The following is a 24,353-nucleotide window of genomic DNA, read 5'->3' on the forward strand; positions in this document are numbered from 1 at the left end:
CCTCTCATGTGTTGGTCTCCCTGGTATCTAGTAAGAAATCTTCTATGTTTGGATTGGCTTTTTTCTAGAGCTAAGGCATTATTCTCTGACTGTTTTCAGTATGTTTTCATTGACTTCTGGTTTCAAGTCTTGGCATTGAGTTTTTTGGGTTTACCCTAACTGAGGTTTGCTCACCTACTGTACCTGTGGGTTTATATTTCTCTTCCAATTTGGAAATTTTTGTAATTTATTTTTATTACTTTTTAATAAGAAGATATAAAAAGGCTACAAAAGGGTTTCAATTCAACATTTTCAGCATGTCAGTTTCTGAGGATGATGTAGATTGATCAGTGTCACTGCTTCTGCAACATTGGAATTTTTAAAGCTGCTTTTTCTTTGTTACTCTTTTAGTTCCTCGTGCTTGTCTCTCTTCTTCTGGACTCTGATAATACAAATTTAGTTTAATGTAGTTTTTTTTCTTCTGGGGTGTGTGTGTGTGTGTGTGTGTGTGTGTGTGTGTGTGTGTGTGTGTGGTCATCATTCTAAAAGTCTTTAGCTTTATTTTTTTTCTTTCAGTTGGTTTTTCTGTTGATAATTTCTGTTCTGTCTTTCATGTCACTGATTATTTCCTATGTCCACCCCATTTTGCTTAGTTTATTTATTAAGTGTTTTCTATTGATTGCCATATTTTTAAAATTCTGTACCTCCACTTTTTTCTTTATATTCTCTAGTTTGTTTATCTGAGACGGTTTCTTTGCTGAGACTTTCAGCAGTTTTCATTTGTTTCAAACATCCCTCCCCCACAGTATAACCCCTGCTTTCACTGTATTTGATGTCAGTATAATTTGTGGAGGGGAAGGGGAAAAACAAATCGTTTAAATAGGGATACAGGTGGCCCCATTGCAACAATGAGATGTACAAGTCGTTATGTCGAAAATGAACTTTACAACTTTGGTGTGGGGGGGGGAGGACGGGAAGGGATGAGGGGGAGGTTAGGAAGGGATGGGAAGGGGAAACAAAGGAGGAAGCTACAATGCTTGATAAGAAATGTACTCATTATCTTGTCCATGTAATTGTAACCCCTCTGTACAGTATTTTCACAATAAAACAAATAAAACATCTTCACAATTGCTCACCAAAACATTTTTTACCAGGGATGTTCAAATATCCTGTCAGATATTTTACCTTCTCTGTTGGCATCTGTTGGTTGGCTTCTCATTGCTTTTGGATGAGAATGAAAGTTCTGGATCCCATGTAGTCTCCTCTGATGTAAGGCTTGTAACCACTGTGCTTATGAGTAACCTCATTCTCTACAAGGTCTCCCTCCTTTCTTAACCCAAAATAGAGGGGTAGGGGTGCCTTATTTCTGGGTCAGGGTACATTGTAGGTTGAATGTCCCCAAAGTTCATGTGTTAGAAATTTGATCCCCAATATGCCAGCATAGAAGGTGGGGCCTAGTAAGAAGTGATTAGGTCTTCAGGATTCTGCATCATGACTGGATCAATGTTATTGCAAGAGTGGGCATATTTGCTATAAAAATGAGTCCAGCTTCTTGTTCTCTTGCTCTTTCTTGAACTTCCACCTAATTCCATGGGATGATGTAATACATAGTCTTTCCTCAAGTTGCTGGTATCTTCATCTTATCTTTATTAGCCTCAAGAAATTGAAGGCAAATTTCTGTTCATTATAAATTACCCAATGTATGATGATTCTGTTTTAGTGATGCAGATCTTCAAAAGGGACCAAGACAGGGAGAACAACCAAGTTTCCCTCCTGGCCTTCACTGATATGGCATGGATAAGGGCTCATTACCAGCTACCTGAGATGCAAGTTTCATTTCTATACTTGGCCTTCTGTTACATCAGTCTGGCAGGGATGCTAGGTCTTTCTTGTTTATAGTATACCAAGAGTAGAAGTCTAAGCTCTTAACTTAGGTTTTGCTCCTGTGGGTGTGGGTATGGTAGATGTGGGTATGGGTATGGACACATCTTTTTTTTCCCCCCTATTGATGTTTGGCTGTAGTAGAATAGTTGTCTAGAAAGATTTTGTCTTAATAGGCTTACCCTTTTCTCATCTTTTGGCTAGGAAACACAGGCATTTATTGGATGTTTCTATGCCCTTGTTGGGCTGAGTTTCTGGGTTGCTAACTTCTTTAGCTACCTGATCCTTTTGGTTTCTGGTGCTCATCATTCTTAATCTGGACTTGTCAGCCCCTTAATGAACATTTCAGACCATCTGTGACTTCTTCAGAATATCTTTCACACTTAAGCTAGCATTTTCTTCATAGAAAGCAAAAGAGATTGTATTAACCTCCGTTTAATGTTCAAAGTTCTTTATTTTCTGTAAAATAAAGCTCAAATTCTTTTTTTTTTTTTTTTTGGTTGTGGGACCTGAACGCTGGGCCTAGATGCTGTCTCTCAGCTCTTAAGCTCAAGTCTAGTGCTCTACCACTTGAGCCACAATGCCTCTTCTGGCTTTTTCTGCTTATGTGGTGCTGAGGAATCGAACCCAGGGCCTTATGCATGTGAGGCAAGCACTCTACCACTGAGCCACCTTCCCAGCACCAAACTTCAAACACTTTAAGGTACTATAGATCCTCCAATGTCCAATTCCAACTTCATCTTTCCTGTTTCAGCTTCCTTTGAGTCACTCTGTATACCTCAGTGCTCCACGGGTACTATGTATTCATGCCCTTCCTTCTATCTCCAGCCCTTTTCTTTACTCTGGGTTGAGATAGGTTAAAAGACAAGATACTCAGCTAGGCACTGGTGGCTCACGCCTGTAATCCTAGCTACTCAGGAGGCTGAGATCTGAGGATAGCTGTTCAAAGCCAGCCCAGGCAGCAAAGTTTGTGATACTCTTATCTCCAATTAACCACCAGAAAACCAGAAGTAGCACTGTGGCTCAAGTGGTAGAACGCTCACCTCGAGCTGAAGAGCTGAGGGACAACTCCTAGACCCAGATATCAAGCCCCACAACCACCAACAACAACAAAAAAGACAAGACACTGGAATAGTGCTTCTTATGTTTAAATCACATCTCCAGTGTTTTATAGCTTAATAACATCAGGTCTTTATCAGTTTCTTATCTAGAAAAATAAGAGCATTAACAAGCCTAGTGGGAGATTTAAATATTCCTCACAAAGCATTCAGCAAACTGAGTAGTTGCAGAAGGCTTCAGTAAATGCGAACTGTTAACATAATTAGTAATGGATTTAGTACTCAGTAGTTCAACTTTCAAGTTGAGTGTTATCTCTGTCTATGGAATCTTTATGAGTTCTCCCCATTGCTACTCCATTATTAGAGTTAATTACTCTTTCCCAACTTCTCCTGTACCACTTAATTTACATTGCCTCATTCTGTTTTCGTTGTAGGAAACTGGACTGCAAATCTCACTGACCACATTATTCATTTCTAGGTTCACTTATTCAAAGGAAGCACTTACTATGAATCAGGCACTGGGCACATAAGTGAGTAAAATGTGGACCTTCCTTCAGGTCATTCTCAGCCTTTTGCTAGCAGTAGTTTGATAAACTAAATTAGAACTAGTGAGATTTAATGAGTATTTATTGACTTAGGAAAAGTAGGTCTGCCTTGGGATAGGAAAGCAGTCTGTTTCCAGGCCGCAAGGCATCAAGCCAAGAATGCCAATTTTTGTAGGCCAAGAATTAAATGATGGAGGCAGTGGCTAGAAGAAGTATACGTTTGTATGTTTGATTGTGAAGGAAAGAAGAGTGAGTGCCAAGAAACTACAGAGGAATTAAAGGATGTTTGTAATAGATAAAATGATCAGAATGAAATATAGTTCAAGAAAGAATAAGAAAATAGTTGATCAAGAAAAACATACCAAACAGGGCACTGGTGGCTCCTAGCTACTCAGGAGGCTGAGATCTGAGGATCGTGGTTCAAAGCCAGCCCTGGCAGGAAAGTCTGTGAGACTCTTATCTCCAGTAAACCACTTAGAAAACCAGAAGCAGTGCTGTGGCTCAAGTGGTAGAGTGCTAGCCTTGAGCTGAAGAGCTGAGGGACAGCTCCTAGGCCCAGAGTTCAAGCCCCACAACCAACAAAAAAAAAAGGAAGAAAGAAAAACATACCTACATGCATGTATCCATTCTTCCACTTAACTTTTTATATAGGAGCTGGAAATCAATTTAAAGAGGAAAAGAAAAAAGGAATGTATTATTGATGGAACCATGTTCTGTAGAAGCAGGAAATGATTTGATGAACAGCACAGGTGACAGCTCCTTAGAGACAAGATGGAAGAAGGCCAAGATACTATGGAAGAGTTCATGTAGATGGCCTCTTTTTTTTTTTTTTCAGGGAAGCTGGGAGGTTGGAGAGTAGGAGGGTGGAGAAATAAGCTTCAGAAAAAAGAGCTGTGGTCTACTTTCTCTAGGAAATAAAAAAAGTAAGGAGATGAGATGTCAGAGATACACATAGGATCAAGTGCCACAACTGGTTGTCTTGATACACCAAACATCTGCAATGATGCAAGTACACATGGTATTTTTTTTTCCAGAAGCACTTAGCCTGGAGAGCAGGCAGGTGAGGATAGAATAGTTTGGGGGTTAAAGCTGGAGAGAGAAGGGCAGAAAATAGGGAGTGTTGAAGTTGTTATACTCAGGCTGTGTGTGTCGGGGGGTGGGAGGGAGGGGGAAAGTGAGCCTAGATGAGAATGGTAATTCTGAGTGAGCTTAGAGGTCATTGGGAAGTTGGAGAGCACATCTGCTTTGATTCTAGATGTGTGAGAAATTGGACAGAAGTTTCTGATTAGAGAGCGGGAGTTCTGAGCATGAGTCCTTCCTCCAAAAGTTGCTGGACCATCAGCTCTGACACTCGTGGTAGGACACTTGGAATGAAGAGAAAAATTAAGACAATCCTTGCCCGTGAGAGGTTCACAGCCCAGCCCTTGGGTGAAGTAGACTTTCTAGGTAATAACGGGCTCTACAATGTGTCCCTGGAAATGATTAGCTACAGTGAGTTGGAAGAATGGAAGCATCTGGTCCACAGGCAAGCGTGTTGCATGAGTCTGTCATCTGTGGTGTTATCAGTCCTCTAGTAAAAATAATGCTTTCTATTTGCTTAGTTGTTTCTCTAGAACCGTGAGCATCTCTGCTTAGCCCTTATGCGGGAGCCATTTGCTCTTTGGGCTCTGAGTGACCATCCTGAAGGCAGTCCTCGATGGTTTTTATGAGTGTAGCGTGGCAGTTCAGAGATGTGCTTTCACTTGTGAGTGCATGAGCCTATTGAAAACTACTGATCTTGTGCCTCAAGTTTCTCTTCCTTTTTTGTCCTTAATTTCTTGACAGGAAAAGTGGAGATAAGAACGTGCTGCAAATCCTTTGTAATGCAATAGCAGCTAAGTATCAAGGAAGGTATCGACAGGCAGGAGTTAGACAAGTAGGATAGACAAGGTGGTATGGTGACAATGGATGAGTGTGTGCACACAGAGCAGTGGTGTTTCATGCTCTAGGAGCTCTATGATCCATCTTGTTCTTCCTATACGCTCCTCAGTAAAATTGGGGGTAGAAAAGAGCTCCTGGCTACCCAGGAGAGGTCATCTGTAGAAGGAACAGGTTATGGGAAAGCACATGTCAGCATTTCCAAGGGTTTAGTGCCCACACAGAGCCGTGTGTAAGACATTATTTCATAGTCCATCTGAGCATTGCTATCTGGGAACTGAATCCCCTCCCTTCCTGTTCCAGAGTGATTGGCCTACAAACTCCATTGATGAAGAGCCAGACCAACAACATCCCATTCTAGCTGCGTTTGTGGGTTTTGGCTGATGAGTAGGAAGAGGAAGCACATGTCTTTGTTCTTTTACCTCTTGCTTCCTTTCTGCTATGACCTTGGGAGGTTGGTTTTTCTGGCAGTCTAGTCCATGTTTCTGTAGCAATGGGCTTTGTCTCTGAGGGGACTTTGTCATTCCAAGGACCCAGGTCCACACCACCCGTGCTGTCTGCTATGTTCCTGATGACATCAGGCCTAAAATATGAGATGATCTCTCAGGTATGTGATGATTTTTGTGTCACCTCTTTTTTCTTTCAGAACCTGAGACACCAACTGGCACCAACCAAGTTCAGAATTTTAGCTGGCTGAAACGAATATCATCAGAGATGACCTGTCTTTATCAGCCACTGCTCTGTTCCTGACAGCACATCTCTTCCCAGGTAGCTAACAAAATGAGGAGATTTCTACCCTCTGTGCATTATGTAATGAGATACCTACTGGCCTGGCTCTTATGTATCAGAAGGTGTTCACTACTGCTACTTTCCACCTCACACCTTTCATTCAGTGGTTACATTCAGTATAGATGGTTGACTCAAGGCTACAAAGAATAGTCAGTGGAATAGCAAAATGAAAGCCAATGACAATAACATATCCAACTAGCCATTTAGAATGTTTCCACACATGCCACACATCCTGGTTTCTACCTTTGAAGCTCAGTGAAGTCCAGGTCATTGGTCAGCTCTTTGCCCACTTTAAAAAGTCTGGCAACAGGTGGTTCCTTCCCTGCATGACCACTGGCTGCCCTTAAGAACTTCTGGGTCATAGCTATGAGTTTGCCCGTCTTCTTTTGATCTCCCTGATACCTGCTGCACTTTAACCGAGTGAGAATTGTCTTTTCTGCTATAATCCATTCCCTCCACCTTCTAGAACTGCAGCTTTCTGAGTTCCCCAAAGCTAGCACACATTACTGATGTTTGTAACTAGACAGCTAAAGTTTCTTTCCCGAGAACTGGAGCCTTCTGCTCCTCCAGTCAGCCTGTGCCTTGGCTCCCTGCTCTCAGCTCCTAGCAGCATTATATGTGAGTTATTGGGGTCTTGGCCACTTCTTCCATCCTCAGGACCTCTCTGTAAAGTCTTCTGAGTGTTGGGTCAGAGGAAGATGATGGATCAGGAACGTGTTGTGCAGATCCATACAAACATTCCGTCCTTTCAGACTGAGTTAGATCCTCATCCCTGTCCTGCCCCATGGAAGGATGCTGTTGCCTGCTGCCAGGGGGAAGTCTGTGGGCCATGAGTGTGTGTGTGTGTGTGTGTGAGAGAGAGAGAGAGAGAGAGAGAAAGAGAGAGAGTGCACGCATGCATGTGCACGAGAATGCACCCATAAACTGTCCCACCTTGTCACACATTGGGTCATGGAATTGGGGGTTGGGAACAGGCCAACCTTACATATTCTTATGAGGATTTTAGAACTATTGCCACTTTTATCGTTCTGGAATAGCCACCTCTGACCCATTTCCAAGGGGGCAGTTTTTGACCTGATAGGCAAAGCAAACGAGGCAAAGTACATAAGCGTCAGCAGTGCGAGCTCCAAGGAAAATGGAAGTGGAGCACATTGTGATGTGGGGTTAAAATGCAGTGATGTGGTGATGATTATGATTTGTACCTGATGGACCAGGAAGGTGGAACTGAGCGAATGCAGTAGAGTGAGTTTCAAGAAAGGTAATAGGGGAGGGCATGTTGAAGTCAGGAGCTGGGAAGATGAGAAAAGAGAAAGGCCAGGAGGCTCAGATGTAAAGCCCTACTGCCTCCCTGAAAATGAGGAAGCTCCTTGAACAAAGACTACAAGCTCTTTGTTCTGGGATCTTAGTGGCTCCCTGATGGGAAAGGTAAGTGGCATTTAGGAGACTAGCTTTTGGTTTGAGTGTAGGACACCTGGAATAAAGCCCCCCGGGAAGCAGAATGCATATCATCACCACTCTTTGTCTCCAAACAGAAGAGAAGAGAGGTAGAGGGAGAGTGGCCAGGTGGACTTGGCTGAAACATCTTCAAGAACTCTCCTCTGGATGCCACATGAGGCTGCCCATCAGGCCCCACGCCGAGACAGGGATCACACAGCACACAGACATGAGTTTGCTCAGCAATATCCTAGCTGCCTATTCCTTTGTCTCAGGTAAGTTCCTGGCATTGGCTGGGCCAGGGCTGAAAGCTGGGGCAGGGTCCAGGGCTGCTTCTCCGTCTTGTAGTAGGAGAGAATGCTATGTAATCACAGTAAGAGTTCTGCCCTGATGAATTTTGAGATAAAAGGGTCTTCTGGTTGGGAGTCAAGCTTGGCATTCTCTGGAATTTGGTAGATGAAGGGTTATGAGAGTTTTATCTTGATGGAAATGTTTGGTTTCTTTTCAGACAAGTGGGTGATTGAAGTAGCCTGGGGCTACTGGTGATGTCTGTCCTAATGCATCAACTCTGATGAGGGAAGTTGCTGATTGCAGACTATAGCTAGGTGATTTTTCTGTGTGGGTTTCCATCCAACACAGGTGTTGTGTGTGTGTGTGTGTGTGTGTGTGTGTGTGTGTGTGTGTGTGTGTGTTACTGTGTTCACGGGCTATTTCTTTCTGGGAGAGATGGCCACAGAAGGTATGGGAAAGTCAGGGACAGTCTTGTATTTCCTTCTTCCTTGATTCAAAGTTGACTACTAAGATAGTTGATTTTCTCCTCAAGATTATTTCTGAGGAAAAAAATGCTGTTCAGATCAAAGAAGCCTCTAAAATTTACATGGAAATCCACTATATGCGTTGAATGCTCAACTTGCTCTTATGTTCCTTGCGGGGGTTTTAAATTTTTGATAGTTTGCTTTTGTTCTGTTTTGTTCTGCCTGCTGTTTCTAGATAGAGTGTGGAAAGAAAGGGACTGCGGTTCTTATTTGATTTCCCATAGGGAAGGGATGTTTTTTGCTTTCTGATTTCTATGATTTCTTTTCCTTTGATGTTCAAACATAAAAGCTGGTATTTCTGTTTATCATGGCCTGTTGAGCCAAAGTTGAGAATAAGGGAAGCTCATGACTTTGTTTTGTGAGGGGAACGTGGATGACATACAATCTGTTGGTTCTCAGGGATTATCCTGATTGAAAGGATGTAGTTCACATGCACAACCCATCCTGGGTTCTGTCCCAAAGCTCAGTGAAGTCCAGGCTATTGGTCAGCTCTTTAGCTCCCTTAAAACCTTCTGGTGCCAGGTGGCTCCTTTCCTGCACACCCACACATCTGAGGAATTTCATTTCTGGTATTTTCCTCGAGTCTCTTTTAGGGATAGTGGAGCTGAAGCTGCAATAGGGATGTTTGAAACTGGCATCTTGTCTTCTCAGGTGGTTGGATAATGGTTTCCTGACATCCTCCAAATAAAATGGAGGATGGGGGAGGGTCTGGAGGTTTGCAAGGTCTCAAAATATACCTGTACATCAGCAGTTGCAAGAGAATATTTCTGGTGAGAGCAAACAGAGTACTGGACTTTGGAACTCTGCTCAGCACAGGAGGTCCCTGGCAATTGTCCATTTCAGTCAGCATGACCCTGGAATGTGACTACTGAATGTGGAACTCATTGAATGGGCTGGTGCCTTGTGAACTTGTCAGGGTTGAAAGGGTACATGGCCTTGTTTGTCTGTCCCCTCCTGCTTTCTGTCTTTCCATGCCATACTCTGGAATTAAAATGCTGCTAGGGATGTTGGAAGATAATGCTCCTTTTAAGTAAGTGTGGGCTGGGATGCAAAGAGTGTGCCAGGCAATGGAAAATAGAATGGCTAAAGTAACATTTGTTAGATCTGATTGAATATCAATGTTGAAATAGGGAATAGCCCTGATTTTAAAATAAACTAAATAATAAAGTTTAAACTAAGAAGGTGAAAATAATAGTTTCCAAGGAAAATATAGTAAATGGGGTAGCTAATGTTGCAAAGTATGACATTAGAAATTGTGGGAAATAGCCCAGTCGAGTAGTTTTCTTATGATCTCATTTTGCTATATCTAGTCTTCAACTGTTGAAGAGTCTCTCACCCCTTCTGTTTTCTCTCCATGTATTAATTGTGTGACGGTTCATCTTGGTTGTCAACTAGACTGGGTTGTCAACCGAAATGGATAAAGCAAACTTCTGGTTCTGTTTTTAGGAGTGCTTCTAGAAAGGAGTGGCATGAACCTCTATGATCTAAGTGAGAAAAAGACTCATACTGAACATGGATGGGACCATCTGATAAGTTGGGGGCTTAGATAGAACAAAAATGTGGAAGAAAGCTCGTGTTTTCCTGTTGGAAGTTTGTGCTTAGGCATGCTCTATACTTAAGTAGGTGCACTTCTTGCTTCTGCCATTTCCTATGGACATCTTTGGCCTTTGAAGGCAGATTTGAACCAGGGATTTTTCAGGTCTTCAGTTTCTGACTAGCACTGCATCCTGGCTCTACTAGTTCTGAGGCTTTCAGCCTCTTGGACTAGCTCTCTAGCCTGTGGATGGCCATTCTAGAACTGTCCAGATCTGATTTGTGTAGGCAAATCTAATAAATTCCTTCTTATAATTATATGTGAACTTTATTGGTTCTGTTCCTCTGAGAAGCTTGAGTAATACAAGTTGACTCTTGTCCTATTAAAGTGGTCCATTGAGTTAGTAACAAATTTGCTAATACACAAAACTGCCTTCTTCCTTTGTCCAGCTTTTCATTAAACCAGCAGATTAAAATCTTGATGTGTGTGTGTGTGTGTGTGTGTGTGTGTGTGTGTGTGTGTGTGTGTGTATGTACTGTGTTTGGGAGCTGTCTGCGATATTTATCAACAATATTTTGGGAGAGAGGGAGCTAGAGGTATGTCTGGTCTTTGCCTCTTTCTTGATTCAAAGTTGATTTTCTGTTAAGATGTCTACCTTTCTCCTTGAAGATTATTTCTGGAGGCCAGATGCTGTTCATATCAAAAGAGCCATTACAGATACATGGAAATACTCTATGCTTTAAATACTCTATGCTTCTAACATAACTTTTTAATTTTTGATTGTTTTGCTTTGCTTAATGTCTCTGGATATCTCTCTAGACAGACAATTAGACATGTGGCCACTTAAAAAAGGTGACTACTTTCCTTCTGCCACCAAGCTACCAGATTTAGTTGCATTTACAGGTTGAAACCAGTAGAAACTCATGACTCCAATTTCAGTTGAGCCTTTCAAATAGTTCTGTAGTCTTTCTGTTTGCTTCTGGATACATTTTGTTTCCATTCTTCACAACAGCCATTTCAATCACGGACTTTTCCAGTAATGAACAATATTTACTTAGCAAGTACAAGGGCTTGGGATCAATCCCCAGTACTGAACACAATGTAAACTTTTTTTTTTAACTTTTAAGCAAAAAAAGTGCAGAGGGAAAAAGAAAACTGGGAGAAAACAAGGGAAGAGGTGACATTAATTGTAACCCTTATTAACTATGCATTGTTAAAGTTAACAAAATAACCACTTTTACAAATTCCTAACAGAAAAGTTAACAAAGGATAAGAATTAACAGTTTGCAAAAGGAAGAAAACATAAAATATCAAGGAAACAAAATAATTTAAATTCTAGCAAATAAATGCAAGATGGAAATATAGAGAATATGTATAGAGATGAGGACTTGTATATAATGTCAATGGAATTAGAAATGCTACAGCTTCTCAAGACAGTAATTTGGTAGTAAAGTGTGTGTGTGTTTGTGTGTGTGTGTGTGTGTGTGTGTGTGTGTGTGTGTAATATAGTAATCCATCCCACTGTTAAGAATTTGTCCCAAGCAGATAATTAGGGATGTAGAACCATTCTACATCCCTATAAAGAACTGTTTATATAGTGGAGAATGAGAAAATAGGGAATGTAAATTGAAATAGAAATATTAATGATGTCTTATTAAGTGAATAAAGCCTCCTATCACTGAGCACATTGAATACAATCTTAGTATTTGTGTACATTTGTATATAAGTGTAACCATGTTTTGCTGCAATTTATATCTGAGTTCTCAGATTCTACAGGTGTGTTATCTATATTTTGTATTTTCCTTTGTTTATAAACCATTGCTTTGACTTTGGAATAAATGTGATTTATTGGAATATTGATTATTTCTAACATGTAATTAGACAGTTACCATTTCTTTATATCTTTTCTTAATTTGTGAGCTACACATTTCTAAGTGTCCTGGATGTGTTGTGAACCTAGAATAGAATACTGTCCTGTCCTCTTTAAATGTACTCTTTCTGTTGTGTAGCTGTGTAGGGCTGCTCACTGCCTCTATCCATCTGGCCAAGGTTGGGCTGTGAAGCAGCCCATCAATGACATCCCCTCTGTTCCTTCTGGCACTGATGTAGTTGATGGTCATCATCCTGCTTGAATTGCCATCACGGCATTTTCCTTAGTCTTCCTGTCTCCAATCTTACTTCATAGTCCACATTTTGTAGCAAACTGTTCTTTCCAAAGATGCACCTGTGGATGATGCCATTCTGATTTTTCAGAATCCCTCAATGTCCCTCATTATCTCAGAGATAAAATCCAAACACTTTTGTATTATTTAACAGGTTTTTTTTTTTCAGCTATGAATGGTAGAAGCTTTCAGGCCAATAGCCTAAAGCAAGCACTAGGAGTTAGTTTTCTTTCCATCCATATTTCCCCCAACATGGGTTTTATTTTCTTCTTTCTCAGCACTTGGATTTAGAGAGTTAACTTTTCTTATTTTAACCGTTTGCAGGCGAGCTATTAGAACCAGAACATAACGCTTTATAATGAAGATAATACTCTCGTTAATAATTATAGCCTCATGAATAACTTTGAATAGCGTTATTAGAAAGAGTAAATGGAGCCTTTACTCATTGTAATCGAATGATTTGAATATTAAATATGATCACCTGGATTAAGTTTTTCTTTAAAAATAAATGACCTTTGTGGTGAGTCTCATGCTTGTCAATCCATCTACCTGCTTATATCTAAGACTTCATCTCTGTTTCTCCTGTTTTCTCCCCATCCCCTTAACACCATATAATATACTTGGTTCATAATATATTTAGTTTGTTTATTACCTACGTGCCCTACTAGAAAACAAACTCCCAGGAGCAGAGAGATTGTTGTTTCTTTTATTAGCTACTGTACATCCTTAGCATATCCTCTGATAGTTCGTAGAAGCTATCAGAGGCTTAGTAAATCAGCAAGTGAATGTATATGGCTCAACAACCGTACAATATAAAAAAGAAAACAGACATGTAGGAAGAAGACTAAAACTATAGCCTCCCTGTCCATATCATTCACAATCTCTTTTTAAGTTTTTTATTGTTACTATAAAGGTTCAGAAGAATTACATTTACGTAAGTCAGGCAATGGATTCATTTCTTTTTGGACACTGTCACCCCTTCCCTCGCTCTCTTCCAGTTTTCCCCTCCCATCTCCACCCTCAAGTTGTGTAGTTAATTTTCAACATAGTGTCTAGTGTGTACTGCTTGCTGTATTTGCTCACCTTTTGTCCCTCCATTTCTCCGTTCTCCCCTTACCCTCCCAAAGACAGATAAACAAACAAATGAGACAAAAAGAAAAGAAAACAAACACAGCAACAAAGGGAAAAAACCCTCTTGTTTCCATTTGCTGGAGTTCATGTCAATAAATATTATTTTATATGATTAGAGGCACAGAGACATTACACCTCTGTGTTTCTCTCCTAAGAGCATCTTCCTTTGGTCTCACTATGTTTTAATGCATATAATCCTATATAATTGAACATTCTCAGTGCATTTTAGATCTAGCTTCTGCACATGAGAGAAAACATGCATCATTTGCCTCTGAGGTTGGCTTACCTTACTTAACATGTTCTAGGTCTATCTATTCCCCTGCAAATGACATCTTATTATTCTTTCTAATGCTGCGTAAATACTTCACAACCTTAAGTTCTCACTATGCTGCATACTCATGATCTTCATGCAGATGTGAAGAAATATGAACTCACGATCTCCAACTTCCCTATTTTGTGCACACAGTTTATCAACCATATTGGAATTTTTTCCTATTTTTTTCAAATATATTGTTTTATGCTTTTCTTTTTTCACTGAACAACCTACCCTGGAGCTATTTTAGGTCATCCTACAGAGACAGCCATCATTCTTTTAGACAGCTGTATACTGTCTCTTGTATGGATGGATCACCCACAGTTTAACCAGCTGTTTACAAATGGCCCGTGGAAATGGGCCAGATCTTTTCCAACACGAATTATTACACTTTAGTTCACAAGCCAAATCCAGCCAGATCCCTGTCCTGAAAAATAAAGTTTTATTTGAAAGACAGTCATGTATATGCATATATATATTGTGAGCACCTACTTTTACGTTGCATCAGAGCTAAGTTGTTAGAGCAGAGACTGGCCCTTTATAGATAAAGGTTGCTCATCCTTGATCTACAGAAACAGAAATTAAATGACACTTAGATATTTTTTGTGAATGTATAGATCTGTAATTACCGTCTGTGACCTAACTGTTCAAATGCATTTGCAGAATTCTTTTTTTTTTGGGGGGGGTCCGGTTGTGGGGCCTGAACTCTGGGCCTGGGCGCTGTCCCTCAGCTCTTCAGCTCAAGGCTAGCGCTCTACCACTTGAGCCACAGTGCCACTTCCAGCTTTTTTCTTTTCGCTTATGTGGTGCTGAGGAATCGAACCCAGGGCCTCAGGCATGCAAGGCAAGCGCTCTACCACTGAGCCACCTTCCCAGCCCAGTATTTGCAGAATTCTTAAAAGCAACCTTGCTGGATTAAAGTGCATATGAATTTTTAGGGAAAAAATTGACACGTTGACATTTAAAGAGTTTTATCAATTCACTCCTTAAAATATGTTCAAGAAACAGCTTTACCACTGTTTTCAATGTTTTTGGAGTTTTCATAATATGATGAACTAAAAAAATGACACCTAAGTGTTATTTAATTTGTTTCTTCAGGTCAGGGGTCTGCCACCTTCCCTGTAAGGGGCCAGAGAGTAAATCATCTCTGTTCTAATGATACAGCTCTTTCTCAGCCTAAAAAAACAAAAACAAAAACATATAGAGACACTGGGTTTGTGAATGGACAGAGCTGTATTCCAATAAAACTTTATTTATGAGAACAGGAGTATATGACCAGATTTAGCTTGTGAAACATGCCTGCCAAGCCTTGTTTTTTTCATTTTTATAATAATTTTTTTATTGTGAAAATACCGTACAGAAGGGTTACAATTACATGAGCAAAGTAATGAGTACATTTCTTATCAAGCATTGTTGCCTCCTCCTTTGTTTTTTCCCTACCATCCCTGCCCTCCCATCTCCAAGACTACCTCCCTCTCCTGCCCCCTGATAAGGTTGTAAAGTTCATTTTTCAACATAGCATTTTGTACATCTCATTATTGCAATGGTCCACCTGTATCCCTAATTTGTTTTTTTCCTTTCCCCTCCCCAAATTATACCAACATCAAATACAGTGAAATCAGGGGTTATACCATGGAGGAGAGACATACAAAGCAACAAAACAATTACCTTATAAATATGTTAGAAACGATAGCAAGAAAGAAAAAAAAACACTTGTGTCCTTATCTTGGGGTTCATTTTGCCTAACATCATCTTATTTGACCTTTTCTGCTTATCTCAGACATATACTAGTTATTTATTTATTTATTTGGTTGGTTGGTCATTGGGCTTGAACTCAGGGCCTGGGTGCTGTGAGTTCCTTTTGCTCAAGGCTGGTGCATTGAAGATAATGAGCAGCACACAAGTTAAAAAGGAAATAGTATTAAGCACAAAAATATTTCTTTCCTCACTTTTTGTAATTTTTTCCAACAACCTACAATCCCTTCCCTCCCACCTCCCCAACTCCTCCCTGCCCTGTCCCTCCCCCTAGTTGTAAAGTACAAGACATATAGTGTCTTGTACATCTCTTTGTTACAATGGGTCAACCTGTATCCTTATTTCAGCATTTTGTTTTTTCCCTTCCCCTCCCCAAATTAGAAAACTGTATATACAAGATGCAGGGCACTGATATTAAATGCAATGAAAACAGGGGTTATTCTGTGGGGGAAGAACATACGAGAGAAACAAAAAATTACATAGTACATTTTAAATACGTTAAAAACAATAGCAAGAAAGAAAAAAACCACTTGTGCCCCTATCTTGGGGTTCATTTCACTTAACATCATCTTATATGGTCATATGTACATAGCTTTTGACCTTTTCTGCTTGTCCTAGACTTATGCTAGTTATTGCAAATAAGGGAAACCATGGGACCTATGTTTCTTTGGGCCTGGCTTACTTCATTGAATATAATTTTTTTTTCCAAGTCTTTCCATTTCCTAACAAATGGAGCTGTGTCATTCTTTCTGATGGCGGCATAGAACTCCATTATATATATATATATATAAAATATATATAATGTATATATACACCACATTTTCTTTTTCTTTTTTTTCCCTGAACATTTTTTTATTGTGAAAATACTATACAAAGGAGTTACAATTACATGGGCAAGATAATGAGTACATTTCTTATCAAGTATTGTTGCCTCCTCCTTTATTTCCCCTTCCAATCCCTTTCCATCACCCCACCCCCAACCCCCATCTCCCTCCTCCCCCCACAAATTGTAAAGTTTGTTTTTCAACATAACGACTTGTACATCTCGTTGTTGCAATGGGTCCACCTGTACCCCTATTTAAACAATTTGTTTTTTCCCTTCCCCTCCACAAATTATACCAACATCAAATACAGGGAAAACAGGGATTATACCACGGGAGGGACATACAAAGCAAAAAAAAAAAATCACCTTATAAATATGTTAGAAACAATTGCATGAAAGAAAAACATTTGAATACTTGGGGTTCATTTTGCCTAACATCAACTTATCTGACCTTTTCTGCTTGTCTCAGACATATACAAGTTATTGCAAATAAGGGAAACCATGGGGCTATGTTTCTTTGGGCCTGGCTTACTTCACTTAATATAATTTTTTCTAAGTCTTTCCATTTCCTAACATATATACCACATTTTCTTGATCCATTCATCTACTGAGGGGCATCTGGGTTGGTTCCCTATCTTAGCTATGGTAAATAATGCTGCGATAAACATAGTTATACTGGTAGCTTTAGTATAGGCTGTTTGTGATCATTTGGGTAAATGCTCAAAAGTGGGATTTGCTGGGTCATAGGGGAGCTCTATGTGTAGTCTTTTGAGGAACCTCCATATTGCTTTCCAAAGTGGTTGAACAAGTTTACACTCCCATCAACAATGCAGTAAGTTTCCCTTTGGCCACATCCCCAGCATCTGTTGTTATTAGATTTCTTGATTATAGCCATTCTACTTGTTACTGGCATAAGAACAGACCTGAGGACCAATGGAATAGAACTGAAGACCCAGAAATGAACCTACAGACCTATAGCCATCTAATCTTCGATAAGGAAGCTAAAAAAATAGAATGGAAGAAAGACAGCCTCTGCAGTAAACGGCGCTGGCAAAATTGGTTAAGCAACTGGAGAAAACTAAAGCTAGATTCTTATATATCACTCTGCACCAGAATCAACTCCAAATGGATCAAAGACCTTGAAGCAAAGTAGACACCCTGAAAACATTACAGGAATGAATAGGAGAAACTCTAGGGCTCCTTGGCACAGGCAGGAATTTCCTTAATAAAGACCCAGAAACACAACAAATCAGAGAAAGGTTGGACAAATGGAATTGCATGAAACTCCATAGTTTCTGCATAGCAAAGGACATAGCTAGCAAGATCAATAGAAAGCCTACAGATTGGGAGCAGATCTTCACTAGCCATACACCGGACAAGGGTCTCATATCTAAAATATACTTAGAACTCAATAAACTAAATCCCCCAACAGCAAATGCTCTTCAAAGAAACAACTGTCTAATAAATAAGTGGGCTAAAGACTTGAGAAACTTCTCTGAAGAGGAAAGAAGGATGGCCAATAGACACATGAAGAAAGCCTCAACTTTTCTAACCATAAAAGAAATGCAAATCAAAACAACATTGGGATTCCACCTCACCCCAGTTAGAATGGCTATAATCAAGAAATCTAATTAATATATTTTCTCTTCCTTGTTCTTTTAGTGTTATATATGTGTATATATGTACATATAGACCACGTATGCAAGCATGTACACACATACATGCACACAAGCACTTACATACACAGATGTGTACCAATTCACCACAATTGTATTAACTGAAATTAATGTCATACTAGAAAGGAATAAATATACAGAAGTATTTGTAAATATTTGCAAATTTATTATATAAATTATAGTGCACATATTAAGTGAACAAATGTTCAACTGAAAGTTTAGAAATTATATGCTCCTGATTTAACTTAATAACTATTTGGGAGAAACCCATCACGGACAATGCACTGTGCTCTCCACAGTGAGACGTCCACAGTGAGTCACATGGGCTCTGTCCTAATAGCTTCTCAGTGACATGTGGAAAAGTTAACTGTTATATCACTAATTATAACAAAATTACATGAAGTGCCAACTAGATTGAAGGGACCAAATTATCTGCTCTTCTTTCCTTCCAACCCTGAGGAATCAGAAAACATCAGACTGCACGGACTTTAGCAGTGAGAAAGCCAGATTAGAGAGCAGGACAAGGTCTTCTCTCTGCTTTCTTCACTTGTATCCCAGGGAGGCTGTGGAGATAAAGCCTTTTCTCAGTGCAAGTAGATTCAGATGAAGGCTAGAGAAGAAATAAGGAAGTAAAAAAGGAAGAAAAGAAGGGAAAGGAGGAAAGAAGGAGGGAGGAGGAGGAAGAGAGACAGGAGAGAGAGAGAGCAGATAGATAAAGTATCTTTGACTGAGTCTTTGCCAGGATCTTGGACAATCCTTTCCACTGGACATCATCACCAGTGGACTGGGAAGAAGCCTAGGGAACTGGGAGATTTCTTGTGGGGTTGTTTATTAAGTAGGAGATAAGGAGATTTTGAAAGGGGATGAAATCAAAGGAGCACCCTCAGAGCTGTGCTGGTGGAAATAATTTTTCTCGAATCCCTTTTTCCTGAGGGGTAACAAGTCCAGGATGGAAGGAGGAAGGAAGTTTTCTCCAACATGTCAGAGAGGACAGAAGTGTGAGTGAGCGTTTCTCTTTTCTATGGATTGGGGCAGATACCATAAAGAGACATCTTTATAATACCCTAAGAGTTCATCAGAGACATAACTCAGTCCTCCCTCATTCCACAGAAGCTCTGTTATTTAAAACAAAACAACAAAACAAAGTTTTAATCTCTTCCACTTAAAGGACTGAAAGCTTCAGGGTCAGCAAGATAGCCAGAAAGGGAAAATGTTACCCTTTCATGGAGACCTGGCCTGGCGTGGTTACTGCTGTCCTTTCCTGCAGAACCTGCTGGGCATCATCTGACCTCCAAGGGTGAAAATGAAATTAGCCCGGGGACCTCCACATAGGGCCTCTTCCTGCCCTTGAAAACAATGACCCTGCAGGAAACAAGATACAGTAATACAGTTATTTTTATTTATTAAGGGAAAACAACCAACAATAGCCCTCCCCACTGGCTTCCTGGGTAATTAACAGCAGTCTGGATTTGGTCAAAACCAGGGTGGATCACTGGTGAAGAGGAAGTGACCTGGAGCAGAAAGGATTAGAGGAGAGCAAAAACAACCATCACAGGGCTCCAGTTTTTATATCTTCATAAACATGAGGAAGAAGCATGATACAAATTACATCAGCGATGATAGCTGTACTAAGACATCAGTCAAGGGCCCAGTGAAGCCAGACAAAACCCCTTGCCCTGTGTGGTTGAACATCCGTAGGAGTCTGTGTCTAGGATACTATGTGAATAAGTGAATGTGTTCTCATTCAAAGGACCAGAATAGGATCAAGAAGTTAAACTAGAACAAGAAGAGCAGTTTCCAAACTAGAGTTCAAAAATGATTTCAACGTCGGGCCTAGGCCAGTGAGCCAGGAATGGTGACACATCTCTCTAAGCACTCAGGAGGCGGAGACAAGAGGAATGAGAGTTCCCGGCCTACCTGGGCTACATAATGAGGCCTTGTCTTTTAAAACCAACCCAAATAACCCAGAAAAAGTTAGGTGGGGTAAGGGCAGGACGTGATAGTATGATTTAATTTTCTTCCTTTACTGTTGAGTAGAGTTTCCTTTCCTGATAAAAGTATATAGACTTGCCTCACTCACACGAGCCTCCTATTTTAAGCAAGAGTAACAACACTTACCTACTCTGCCAAGTTGTAGTAGTGGATACAGGTAGATGACCAGCACAAAGGAATTTTTTGAGAACCTATTAAAGATTCAGTAAGATGATAAGGGCTATCTGTCTGTCTGTCTTTCTCACCCTCCTTTCCTTCGTCCTTTTCTCATCCCTCACTTCCTTCCTTATTAGTGTATCTCCTTTTCTTTACGTAGGCACATATGCCATATGTATATCTGTACATGTATATATGTGTGTATATGGCTTGATCTGTAGTTCAGGCCAGCCTTGAATTCACTGGGTATCTCCAGGTAGGCTTCAAAAACATTCACTCTTCCTGCCTCTATCTCCCACATGCTGACATAACAAGAATGTCTGACTATATGTATTTTTAAACATTCTTAAGTTCTAATGTTAGGGAAGGGGACATAAAGAGATTCCACTTGTGGTGGGTTTGGAAAGTGAAGGAGTTGTCCAGTCTTTTCCACTCTGTCTGACCAGCATTTACAGGCCAGTGCTAGCATATGGCCAATGTGATTATGGGAACTTTCTAGTCTGAAAACTCTAATAGAGTATATAGGTTAAGTCTGCAAGCAAAACAGGCAGAATCATGGCATTCCAAGATTATGTTCCATTAGAGAGGTACATTGTTTGTTGCCTGAGTGGATACCTAAACTCTTGAGAACTTAAAAAAAAAAACCCACAAAAGCAGAAAACAAGATTTTAAATTCCCAGCATGCATTGCACAGCTCAGTTGGCATAGAGAAGCTCTTGGCCAATTTCATGTTATCTTCAATTGTTTTTAAATCATGCCATCCGTCCAGTGTTTCCTTACCTTTGTGAATATATGCTTTCCCAAAAGCACATGGTGTCCCCCAAAGCAAAGTAAAAATTATTGTGCTTAATTTAAATGACAAATTGAAAAATTTACATTCATTTAAGGCATTGTGTCCTTAGTGGAAGTTGGAGAATGGTTATGGGAAAAATGAATCAAGCAGATTCACTTTTCAGATAAACAGAATGAAATAAGATCTAGTTTTCTGTTAACAGTATTAATGTATACAACAATAATGTAGTCTACTCCATAGAGTACCAAGTATGGAATTCTCTGCATCCTGAACATCCTAATTTTTCCCTCAGTGGCAGTTTCCTTGGAACCATGTACTTGCTAACACCTAGTGTCTGCTATATTAGTGTCTCTCCCCAGGTCCTTGGGAGAAAAGCTAGAGAAGAGCCAGGTACTGGTGGCTAATCCCTATAATCCTAGCTACACAGGAGGCTGAGATCTGAGGATCACGGTTCAAAGCCAGCCTAAACAGAAAAGTACCCACGAGACTCTTATCTCCAATTCACCACTCAAAATTGTAAGTGGAGCTGTGGCTCGAAGTGGAAGATTGCTAGCCTTAAGTAAAGAGCTCAGGGACCGCACCCAAGCCCTGTACTCAAGCCCTGGAGCCACCGCCACCACCAACTAAAAGCTAGAAAACAAGAACTGGGTCTCACAGTTTCATCCAAAGGAAATGGACACCAAATGTCATTCACAGTGATTTACTCTCACTCCTCTAGCAGTGCTCCTTCCCCCATCCATGGGAGCAGCTCCAGCTTCCCATTGATGACTGCTCCTTCAAGGGTGTTATATTCAAAACAGGACTGCCCCTCTCTTTTGTGCATTTAGAAAAGCCATGGCTTAATTATAATTGGCTCAACCTCTTTAGCTTGATGAAGAAGGCAAATTCCCCCAATGCCAGGAATCAAAATCTTTTTATTTCCAAGCCCTACTGAGTAATACAAACTTATCTCTAATTTATATGCTCAAAGTCATACTTCCTAAACCAGCCCATTCTAAATTCTTTTCATCAGGGAGAATTTTCATAATGGCCTTCTGTAGAATGTTAATGAAGCAATCTTTTCTCCATATCTTTAAAAAATTTACTGGAATTGTATGGCTACTCTGTCTTAATGTTTTGTTATATTAACTTTCAAAAGAGCTCTATTTATTGACTATTAAAGATGTAGGTTTTAGTGACTATTATATCTTTGTGACTTAAGTTCCAAACTGAGATTTTTCCACATTAGAATGAATTCAGTCTATAACTGCTCTAAAATCCAATAATTCTACATTTTCAAATATTTATAAACTCCCCACACATCTTCATTGCCAACAGAAAAATAGATTTGGCGTCATTCTTTTTTTTTTGTAAACATATTGTACAGAGGGGTTACAATTACATGGGCAGGATAATTCGTACATTTCTTAGCAAGCATTGCAGCCTCCTCCTTTGTTTACCCTTCACATCCCTTCCCAGCCTCCCCCCCACAATCCTCCCCGCCTCCCCCCCCACCAACGTTGTAAAGCTCGTTTTCGACATGACAACTTGTACTTCTCATTGTTGCAACAGGTCCACCTGTATCCTTAAACAACTGGTTTTCCCCATCTCCTCCACAAGTTATACTGACATCAAATATAGTGAAAGCAGGGGTTATACTGTGGGGGAGGGACATAAAAAGCAACATAGAGATAATCTTATAAATGCATTAGAAACACATGCATGAAAGAAAAAACATTAAAATACACATCTAAGGGTTCATTTTCCTGACATCACATTATCTGACCTTTTCCGCTTGACTCATACATATACTAGATATTGGAAATAAGGGAAACCATGGGACCTATGTGGCTTACTTCACTTAATATAATTTTTTCCAAGTTTTTCCATTTCCTAACAAATGGGGCAATGTCATTCTTTCTGATGGAGGCATAGAATTCCATTGTGTATATATACCACATTTTCTTGATCCATTCATCTACTGAGGGGCATCTGGGTTGGTTCCATATCTTAGCTATGGTAAATAATGCTGCAATAAACATAGTTGTGCTGGTAGCTTTAGTGTGGTCTTGTTTGTAAACATTTGGGCAAATGCCCAAAAGTGGGATTGCTGGGTCATAGGGGAGTTCTATGTGAAGTCTTTTGAGGAACCTCCATACTGCTTTCCAAAGTGGTTGAACAAGTTTACATTCCCACCAACAATGAAGTAAGGTTCCTTCTGTCCACATCCCCTCCAGCATCTGTTGTTGTTAGAGTTCTTGATTTTTGCCATTCTAACTGGAGTGAGGTGGTATCTCAATGTTGTTTTGATTTGCATTTCTTTTATGGCTAGGGATGTTGAGCATTTCTTCATGTGTCTATTGGCCATCCTTCTTTCTTCTTCAGAGAAGTTTCTCTGATTTGGCATCATTCTTATGAGATTAACATAAATAAAATTAGGTAGAGCTTTATAAAAATCAAAGCAGAATAGAGACAATTATATGAATAACTCAGAAGCAAAGTAAAATGAAGTAAAGCAAAAAAAAGAACTTCCAGTTCTAAAAGTGTCTTAATTCAATTAATTTATAAGTCTATTCAAAAATCTCTAGAACTGAAGTGTTAGGTATTAATGTTTAAGATATCTGTAATGTTGCATCTTCCTTGAAATTCAGCATGTTCTTTTAGAGACTCCAGACCAAAATCTTGCTTAAAGAAATATTCTTGCTAACAGCAACTTAAATATGTAGACAAGTGCCCTTCAAATTAGATGATTCTAACCTAGTGTTTTATTTTACTTATTTACTTATTTTTGTCAGTCATGAGGCTTGAACTCTGGGCCTGGGTGCTGTCCCTGAACTCTTCAACTCAAGGCAAGCACTCTACCACTTAAGCCACAGCACCATTTCTGGTTTCTGATGGTTAACTGGAGATAAGAATCTTTCAGACTTTCCTGCCTGGGTTGGCTTTGAATTGTGATCCTCAGATCTCAGCCTCCTGAATAGCTAGGATTACAGGTGTGAGCCACCAGTGCCCGGTTTAACCTAGTATTCTTTTTTTTTTGGGGGGGGGGTTCCGGTCGTGGAGCCTGAACTCTGGGTCTGGGCGCTGTCCCTCAGCTCTTCAGCTCAAGGCTAGCACTCTACCACTTGAGCCACAGCACTACTTCCGGCTTTTTTCTTTTTGCTTATGTGGTGCTGAGGAATCAAACCCAGGGCCTCATGCATGCAAGGCAAGCACTCTACCACTGAGCCACCTTCCCAGCCCTCCCTCCCTCCCTCCCTCTCTCTCTCTCTCTCTCTCTCTCTCTCTCTCTCTCTTTCTTTCTTTCTTTCTTTCCTCTTTGGCAATAGGGTGATAGGGCTATTTTCAATTATGTTAGTTTGACAGCCTTGAAGTGATCTTAACAGAATTATAAGAAAACTTGTTAGAATATTTCATACTATCAAAATGGAGAATATTTTGTGAAGCTCAAAGCATATCATTTTAAGCAGCCGCTACACTAATAAGAGGAGGATTCAGTTTTGCTTTTTTCCCCCATTTTGGTTTTTCTCCATTTTCTTTTCTTCATTTTTACTTTCTTTTACTTTTTACTTATTGTTGGTGGTGGTATAGGGGTTTGAACTCAGAGCTCACAAGGCAGGT

The 24,353-nt window shown here is 40.1% G+C and overlaps 1 protein-coding gene across 5 annotated transcripts in view; it reads left to right on the forward strand.

Moving 5' to 3' along the window:
* Eva1a (eva-1 homolog A (C. elegans)) overlaps positions 1 to 24,353 on the forward strand; it is a 50,941-nt gene that overhangs the window by 21,113 nt on the left and 5,475 nt on the right. For 4 of the 5 annotated variants that reach the window (XM_013034651.1, XM_013034652.1, XM_013034653.1 and 1 more), the window contains 2 exons: positions 6,027 to 6,148; positions 7,702 to 7,878. In XM_013034651.1, coding sequence (XP_012890105.1) covers positions 7,779 to 7,878 — 100 coding nt within the window. In that variant the 5' untranslated portion in view covers positions 6,027 to 6,148; positions 7,702 to 7,778. Of the gene's footprint in view, positions 1 to 6,026; positions 6,149 to 7,701; positions 7,879 to 9,367; positions 9,449 to 24,353 lie in introns of those variants that run through there. The other variant, XM_013034655.1, reaches the window with a different exon arrangement.

Source organism: Dipodomys ordii, unplaced genomic scaffold, assembly GCF_000151885.1.
Source record: "Dipodomys ordii isolate 6190 unplaced genomic scaffold, Dord_2.0 Scaffold192, whole genome shotgun sequence".
NCBI lineage: Eukaryota > Metazoa > Chordata > Mammalia > Rodentia > Heteromyidae > Dipodomys > Dipodomys ordii.